The 8,897-nt window shown below is 52.8% G+C and overlaps 2 protein-coding genes across 3 annotated transcripts; one reads left to right on the plus strand and one right to left on the minus strand.

The window, feature by feature from the left end:
* Nucleotides 1-2,233: 2,233 nt before the first annotated feature.
* LOC124671552 (ABC transporter G family member 5-like) lies at nt 2,234-4,219 on the minus strand. Its single transcript, XM_047207916.1, has one exon. The coding sequence runs from the start codon at nt 4,202-4,204 to the stop codon at nt 2,234-2,236; it is 1,971 nt and encodes a 656-aa protein (XP_047063872.1). The 5' UTR covers nt 4,205-4,219.
* Nucleotides 4,220-6,260: 2,041 nt separating this feature from the next.
* Nucleotides 6,261-8,252, plus strand: LOC124671563 (ABC transporter G family member 5-like). 2 transcript variants are annotated; one of them, XM_047207931.1, is made up of 2 exons: nt 6,270-6,343; nt 6,413-8,252. In XM_047207931.1, exon 2 carries the CDS (start codon nt 6,414-6,416, stop codon nt 8,250-8,252), a length of 1,839 nt encoding a protein of 612 aa, XP_047063887.1. In that variant the 5' UTR covers nt 6,270-6,343; nt 6,413. The 2 variants fall into 2 exon arrangements, with proteins under 2 accessions (XP_047063881.1, XP_047063887.1); XM_047207925.1 differs by having other exon boundaries at nt 6,261-8,252.
* The last annotated feature ends 645 nt before the right edge of the window (nt 8,253-8,897 follow it).

Genomic DNA, 8,897 nt, shown 5'->3' on the forward strand with positions numbered 1-8,897 from the left:
GACCGTACGGTAGTGTGTTCTACCGTTTTCCGCAAACAATCATCATCCACACTATACATCTAATCCTTTGTTACAGACAAGCCGGTGAGGTTGACAACCTCACCGTTTCGTTGGGGCAAGGTACTTTGGTTGTGTTGTGCAGGTTCCACGTTGGCGCCGGAATCCCCGGTGTTGCGCCGCACTACATCTCGCCGCCATCAACCTTCAACGTGCTTCTTGGCTCCTCCTGGTTCGATAAACCTTGGTTTCTTTCTGAGGGAAAACTTGCCGCCGTACGCATCACACCTTCCTCTTGGGGTTCCCAACGGACGCGTGCTGTACGCGTATCATATGGCTACTACGAGCCAATTGAAGCTAGTAGTGGCGGTTTTCGTATGTTCTTCATTAGTGGGAACAATAGGATCATCATTGTCAGCTGGATTTTCCAGTTTGGGTGATTGAGTGTGTCCGAGAGTGTTCTTTCTTTGCAGCGAACATACGAAACCAACACTACCGGCTTTCCTTATTTTCCAATGTTTTAATTTGTGTCAACAATGGTTCAAACTATGTATTTGTTTGTGTCAACAATGGTTCAAACTATGTATCAGTTTGTGTAAACCATGTTCCAAATTATGTATTAGTTTGCGTAAAACCATGTTCTTAGTATGTAATGTTTGGAACTATGTTTAAATGAAGAAGAGAAAAAAATCAAGTAGAAAAAATAACGTTGCCCTGCTGGAGCCACCCTAGATGTAAACGGACGCGTGCACAAAGACGATCATTTTTGTGTCTGCAGAGCGACGCAAACAAAGGCTCCTGAATAATTTAGACTTCTAAGATGCGTCGCCCGTTGGATATGCCCTTAGGCATATTGGAAGTGTGCTTTGTTGGCCTTTGTGTGTGTGGCAAACTGCTTTGTTTGCATGTGTTAGGAAGAAAACAAAGTTACACCGTACGTGCCATTAAAAGGCCATGAACTGGAAAGGCCCAGCAAGGAATGGAGGACTGGAGCTGAAGCGGGCCAACACATGGCTCAAATAATCGATCGGAATAATTACAATGAGCTAATTACATCCCAGATACAACAACTTGCACCTAATGTGCAAATTACATTAAGTTGCAAACTGGGAAGCTGGAGTGCAACAAGTTGTAAGTCCGAATCAGATTAGTCAAAAAAGGCCGAAATGGTGCCACGGTGGACCCTGTCATCATATGCAGTTTCGCAAGTAGGACCTTGATGTTGTCTTTTCCCGTTCCAGATCCTTCCCAGTCGTTAGACATGGGGTTGTCATCTGTTGTTGTTAGGGTATCTCCAACGCGGCGATCCAAATGGACCCGTTGGACCATCCGTTTTAGGTCGTTTGGGTAGTCGCGCGAATACGCGAACGGAGGCCCGCGTCCGCATGTCTGTTTGGGTCGCGCGTTGCGTTTAACGCGCGGACGCAACGCAAATGTGAAGAAAATCGAAAACAAAGGAAAAATGTAAACTAAACGAAATCTCATTAAGCATATGCTCTATTTTAGGTAAATTTGTACATAAGCCCTATTTTGGGCAAATTGAAACTACCAAAAGAAGCCTTCTATATGGGCTTTAAAATTAAAAACAAATAAAAAACCCTCTATTAGGGTTTGAGGAAGACGAGGTGGCTGCCGGTTCCATGATGTGGCTTGCTCGTCCTCGTCGCCCTGCTCGGCGCTGCTACCCTTGTTGCCGACGCTGTCTCCGCTCACTATCTAAGCTGTCGCCGTCCGCTCACAGTCCGCCGTCGCTGTCGCCGTCGCCTATGATTATGCTTGGTGATTGGGGAATCAATTTCACTATCACGGTCGTGATGTTGACTAATGCAACAAGGACCCTAACGTAATGTTCAAAATAAGTAGGGGGGTTTGGCAAAGATTTCTGAGACCGGAGCAGTTTCCAATCGTGATTGTGACATCACACGCGGCAGAGCCCGATAGACTGTCACTAATCTGATTCGGATTTACAAGTTGATGTACTCCGGCTTCCCAGTATGAAACTTAATGTACTAATTTGCACATAAGGTGCAAGTTGTTGTACCCGAGATGTAATTAGCTCAATTACAATACGACTAGCGATCGATGGGATTGAAGAAAATTTGCTCCACATCAGTTAGTTAGGTGAGAGTTAACTTAACTCCATGTTAACTGAGCTCTAGACACACCTTTTTTTAAAAGATCATTATAGTGGAGTAATAAAATTCGTGAAGTTGACCGAAATTACTCAAATTTCCATTCACCTTCGTTTATTGTTGCTGCCGAGCACGAGGGTAACATAGAAGAAGACCCGTAAGAGAAATCCCCACGCGACAGTGACCCAGAAGCAGCCCCACTTGCCGAATTGGTCAATGGCCTGCTTGGCCAGTATGTCCGTCCCCGTGGTGAGGCAGGATGTGGTGTTGAAGTGGATCCCCATGGACTTGCTCATCGTGGTGAGCATGCTCACCTGGTTCTCCACCGGCAGCTTCCCCATGGGCATCCCGTCGAATATCTGCACCCCTCGCATAAAGCACTTGCCTGTGTCGGCGCCGAACTCGTTTTGCATCACTGCCTCATACGGGTACTTGAGCAGCGACATGTAGTGGAACCACATCCAATAGTCGGGGATGCGGTGGCGGCTCATAAAGAAGCCGCTGAAGAGCAGGAAGTAGGACACCCCGGCCACCACCACGGTGTACCCAATGATGACGTGCGGCACCACGCCGGACAGGAACGTCGCGAAGCCGCTCCCCGCCCAGAAGGAGGCGAGCACAATGAGGACGAAGAAAACAAAGCCCTCAGCTCCACCGGCCAACCCTACGGCAAAGAAGGTACTGGCCGCGAAGGCGAGGGAGAGGAAGATGAGTGGTGGGAAGGCTACGATGGCGTTAGACACGGCGTAGGAGGATCGGCGGTACGCGTTGTGCGCTGTCTCCCGGAAAAAGATGTAGCGCTCGATGAGGAATACAGGGAGCGCGTCGGCGGTGGTGTAGAACATGGTGGACATGGCGATGGCGAAGAAGCTGAATCGCTCCTTCACGCCCGTGGGTGTGCTGTCCAGCCGCCAGAAAAGGGTGGCCAGGATGAAAGCGGTTACTAGCACGGCGCCGAACCGGACCAGGAACACCTCCGGCGTGCGGCGGGTATTGGTGAACCCTCGCCGCGTCAGCACCCACACCTCCACCCACCACGGATTCGCGTAAGTGGCAACTTCGGTTCTGAGTACTGCCGCCGCCACCTCCGTGCCGGACACCAGCTTGCCGCGGGCAATGCTCAAGCGGATGGTCTCCTTGAGCGACAGCCAAGGCCCGTCCACGGCACGGGACGACAGAGCCTTCTCTTGCCACAACCTGTTAAACTTGACGAGCTCCTCGGTCCCGCCCTGGGAGCCCTCCAGCTCGCGTATGTGATCGAGCGCCAACTCGGCCGGGTTCGCCCCGTCAGGGATCGGTTCGCCCATGAACACAGAGAGGAACCCACGCAGGGCGGCCGGCGGGCCGTAGTAGACCGTCCGACCGCTGGAGAGGATCATGAGGCGGTCAATGAGGGCGAGGATGCGGTAGCTGGGTTGGTGGACCGACATGACCACAACGCTACCGCTCCGCGCGATGCGCTGTAGCACCTTCACCACCATGAAGGCGCTTGTAGAATCGAGGCCGGACGTGGGCTCGTCAAGGAATAGGACGATGGGATCGTGGATGATGTCGATGCCGATGGATACACGCCGGCGCTCGCCACCGGACACGCCGCGGTGGCCCTCGTCGCCGATGATGGTGTTGGCCGCGGCGCGCAGGTCGAGCTGGTCGATGAGCGCCTCGACGCGGCTCCTTTTCCTGGACGCGGAGAGCGAGCGCGGGAGACGAAACTCCGCTGAGTACATGAGCGTCTCGGCGACGGTGAGCATCGGGTAGAGCAGATCGTCCTGCATCACGTACGCCGAGATGACTCTGAGCATGCGGCTGTCCAGGGCGTCTCCGTTGAGCGTGACGGCGCCGCGGAGGCTATCGCGCTGGATCCGGTCAGCGAGCGCGTCGATGAGTGTGCTCTTGCCGGCGCCGCTCGCGCCAAGCACGGCCATGATCTCCCCCTCCCGCGCTTCACCGGAGATTCCGTCGAGCAGCGTGCGTGTCCTCACGCCCTCGCCGTGACTATGTGCCGCTTCGACGTCGCGGTCGCGGCTCCGGCGCCTGAAGGACCTCATCGGCTGCTTGACCTTGACGCTGTACATCAGTTCGTGGAAGGCCAGCACCAAGTGGACCGCCGGGCGGCAGATGAAGTCACCTGTGGCACTGGCATCCCCGTTGTCGTCGGCCACGGCTGGTTGCCCGGAGGTATCGACTTCGGTGGTGGAGGTGGACACGGAGCCACAGCCAGGTGAACGAGAACGGGGCAAGGGAAGGTGGTGGAAAGTACTGACGCCGGAGTTGTCACCAAAGCGTAGGTCGCTAGGCAGGATATCGGCACGGGGCGCGTTCCCGGCGTCACCTTCCATCGTTCGCTGAACCAAATGCTCAAGCTAGCACCATGTAAGGAGCTACTACAGACAGGACTTTAGTTGCGATCTCTCGATCGTGTGTGTGTGTGTTTGTGTGGGGGAGTATATGAATGAATGGAGCCGGCCGGTACATATATGAATGATGGTGGCCTAAAGATGTTCGACTCTTCTGTCCATCAAGTTAACGTGTATTCTCATGACCTAAGGATGCTAAGACATACTCCCTCCGTTCCTTGATTGATCATGGACAATTGATATGATAAAACAGAGAGTTTTCAAAAGATAAGAAAATCCCAAGAAAATCCAAAAAAAAAAAAAAATACACATAAGTTGTCCAAGCCAATATAGCTTATATTTTAGAGACTTTTCTCACAAAACTATACACCTTATATCTAGAAATGGAGAGAGTATATGTTAGGTCAATGGAGTATTTTTGGACCGAACGAGGATTTGATTTGATTCGATTCATTTTACAAGTAAATCACTTGAGTATTATCAAGTTTGCAAGACAACATATATAAATCCTCTAGGATCATAAGATTCTATACAACCCCCCTAAGAAATTATCCTACATACTTCTTTTGTTTATTTGAGAGTAGCTTATCGTGTACCACGCGATATTATCCTACATACTCACTAAGATAATACTGCATATCAATCTCCGTATCATGAGTACGTTCAATAACTATATGTCTAAACACTGCCCACGTGAAGCAAAAACGGGGAACGCATGTGCTGATAGGTCAGGCTGGATGATCCTCCTTCTGTTTCCTGCGCAGCTCAATGTTTTTGTTTACAAGTTGCTCACGAACCTGCCGGTCGGTATACAGGTCAATGCTTGGAAGACTACGAAGTACTATACACACATCATATCAATCTGTAGGATCATAAAGATCCTACACAACCGCCAACAACTTGACACGTCTGGTCAACTATGTAACGTGGGTCCGGATCTTTTCTCTACCCGATAATAAGATTTTGTGTGTGATTGTGGGGATGATTGTTCGAAAATCCTAGACTTCTCACGCGTTATTATTGTGATCCTAAGATTCTAAACAATCCGCAACAACCTTCTGTTTTAGCGGGACACGAGTGGTCAACTATGTAACGGGTGGTTTCCGGGACACGGTGTTTCTGCACACCCTCTATTTAAACTGTATTTTGAACATATTTAAAATTTTCAAATAAATACAAGTATAAAAAATATCTCATGTATATCTTGACATGCCGCATAATGGGTTGATGAGGCTACCGATCAAACCGTACCATCTTAGATAAAGTGCATCTCTCGTCCCTATACTTTTATGGATTGATAGAAATGTCGCCTCCCACTTAATTAATATTTTGTTTTTATAAGACACCAAAATGTCAAATTTGAAATTTGATCCATGTTGAGCTTGGACATTTTTCTTTGAGAATGGAGCTTGGACATCACTACCCTTCTAACATTCCCGGCCACCATATATTGGTGCTTCAGTCTCATAACTTCGTCTAGATGTTATTCTCTTTGTATGGTGCGGTTGAGTCTCTCCTTAGCTCCTCGTGACATGCATTACTGCTTAAGTAGTACTACTAACTACTAGTAGGGAGAGAGGGAAGAGGGATCGATAGATCCATGGAGGCCGGCACTGGTGGTGCGCCGCTCGCCGATATCCTACCCGGCGACCCACGCTCCGCCACCCTCGATCAGCTGCTTTCACGCCGTTCACGCGGCTCCATGTCTAGGGCCAGCGTCAATGCAGCCGACACGTCCGTCCGGCAACAAACGACCGACGACGACGGCACAGTCGACTCCATCTGCGTCCCGGCCGTCCACTTTGTACTGGCCTTCCACGACCTGACTTACAGCGTCAAGCGGTCGAGGAGGTCATTGTACCGGAACCGCGGTGTCGAGGCGAGCGACACGGCCGGGATGGGTGTTCCTCACGGCGAGGGGGGGAGGATGAACACGCTGCTCGATGGCATCTCCGGGGAGGCGAGGGAAGGAGAGATCATGGCCATGCTCGGGGCGAGCGGTGCCGGCAAAAGCACGCTCATCGATGCGCTTGCTAACCGGATCCAGCGAGGGAGCCTCCGCGGCGCCGTCACACTCAACGGGGACGCCATCGACAGCCGCCTGCTCAGAGTCATCTCGGCGTACGTGATGCAGGACGATCTGCTCTACCCGATGCTCACCGTCACCGAGACACTCATGTACTCAGCAGAGTTTCGTCTCCCACGCTCGCTCTCTGCGTCCAAAAAAAGGAGCCGCGTCGAGGCGCTCATCGACCAGCTGGGCCTGCGCGCCGCGGCCAACACCATCATCGGTGACGAGGGCCGCCGCGGTGTGTCCGGTGGCGAGCGCCGGCGCGTGTCCATCGGCATCGACATCGTCCACGACCCCATCATCTTGTTCCTGGACGAGCCCACGTCCGGGCTCGATTCTACAAGCGCCTTCATGGTGGTGAAGGTGCTGCAGCGCATCGCGCGGAGCGGCAGCGTTGTGGTCATGTCCATCCACCAGCCCAGCTACCGCATCCTCGGCCTCCTTGACCGTCTCTTGTTCCTCTCCCGCGGTCGGACGGTGTACTACGGTCCGCCTGCCGCCCTGCCCCGGTTCCTCTCTGAGTTCATGGGCGAACCGATCCCTGAGGGGGCGAACCCGGCCGAGTTCGCGCTAGACCACATACGCGAGCTGGAAGGTTCCCAGGACGGGACCGAGGAGCTCGTCAAGTTTAACAAGTTATGGCAAGAGAAGCCGCTCGGCAGCAAGGCGTCTCTGTCGCTTAAGGAGGCCGTCGGATTGAGCATCGCCCGCGGCAAGCTGGTGTCCGGCGCGGTCGCCACCAGCGCCGCTGCTGCCACGCCAAGGGAGCGGGAGGTGGCGACGCACGCGAACCCATGGTGGGTGGAGGTGCGGGTGCTGATGCGGCGAGGATTCACCAACACGCGGCGCACGCCAGAGCTTTTCCTTTGGCGGCTTGGCGCGGTGCTAGTGACCGCCTTCATCCTGGCCACCCTTTTCTGGAGGCTAGACGAGACGCAGAAGGGCGCGGAGGAGCGGTTGAGCTTCTTCCTCATCGGCATCTCCACTATGTTCTTCACCAGCGCTGACGCGCTCCCTGTGTTCGTCAGGGACCGCGACATCTTCCTCCGGGAGACCGCCCACAACGCGTACCGCCGGTCGTCTTACACCCTGTCCAACGCCATCGTATGTTTCCCGTCGATAGTCTTGCTCTCACTGGCCTTCGCGGCCATCACCTTCTTCGCCGTGGGCTTGGCCGGTGGTGGCGAGGGCTTTGTTTTCTTCGTGCTCATCGTGTTGGCCTGCTTCTGGGCGGGTAGCGGGTTCGTGACATTCCTGTCCGGCGTGATCCCGCATGTGATCCTTGGCTACACCGTAGCGGTGGCCCTCCTGGCCAGCTTCATGCGCTTCAGCGGCTTCTACATCACGCGCGACCACATCCCAGATTACTGGATATGGTTCCACTACATTTCGCTGATCAAGTACCCGTACGAGGCGGTGATGCAGAACGAGTTTGGCGCCGACCCAGGCAAGTGCTTCATGCGAGGGGCGCACATGTTCGACGGGACGCCCCTGGCCGAACTGCCGATGGAGTACATACGGGCCAACTTCAACACCACATCCTGCATCACCACAGGGGCGGACATACTCACCAAGCAGGCCGTGGACCAACTCGGCAAGTGGGGCTGCCTATGGGCTACTCTCGCGTGGGGGTTTCTCTTTCGGGTCTTCTTCTACCTCACGCTCGTGGTCGGCAGCAACAACAAACGGAGCTGAACGGATACCCACAATAAGTAAATTCCTGTTTTCCGTCAACTTCACCGATTTTCTTTTTTACAATAACATAATTATCGAGATGTAACCATTTTTTCACGGTCGTGAGGCTCATCATTCAATAACAATTAACCGTTGTTCTCTCGGAGGTAATCATAGAGAGTGTGTGTGCATGCGATCATAGAGGTGAGTATATTTACATATTTCTGGAGACGTGTATCTGTATTTGTATTGTGTCAGAGTGATACACCACAACACTTACCGATCGAGGCCGACTCAATGCACAATACCTAACTTTAGTCGGCATGCTTTAGAAGTGAAACCCTACTTGCTCGCACTGGATGACACATCGTCGAAGATTCATGTCCGGTGCTGGGCCCACACGTCTATTTAAGGGCGTAGCCCGGCAACTCACACGCGAGGACCTGGTGCAGGCTCAGGAACGCAATCTACCCGAACACGAAGTTTAAATAAGAATGAGGTTTTTTTTTGAACTCGGGGAGGGGTCTAGAAGACCCTAGAATAAGAATGAGGTTGACGTACCACATCTGGGGGCTACTACCGACGTAGTGGGTATGGGGTCCCCACGACATGAGATGCGGGTGTGGAGCTATTGTTCAAGACGACCTCCCACCAGAGTTAGCCATG

The sequence above is a fragment of the Lolium rigidum genome, chromosome 1 (assembly GCF_022539505.1).
Source record: "Lolium rigidum isolate FL_2022 chromosome 1, APGP_CSIRO_Lrig_0.1, whole genome shotgun sequence".
Lineage (NCBI taxonomy): Eukaryota > Viridiplantae > Streptophyta > Magnoliopsida > Poales > Poaceae > Lolium > Lolium rigidum.

Bases quoted from the DNA above. Each gene is read 5' to 3' on its own strand.
- LOC124671552 (XM_047207916.1), bottom strand. From the start codon at position 4,204: ATGTACAGCGTCAAGGTCAAGCAGCCGATGAGGTCCTTCAGGCGCCGG.
- LOC124671563 (XM_047207925.1), top strand. From the start codon at position 6,384: ATGGGTGTTCCTCACGGCGAGGGGGGGAGGATGAACACGCTGCTCGAT.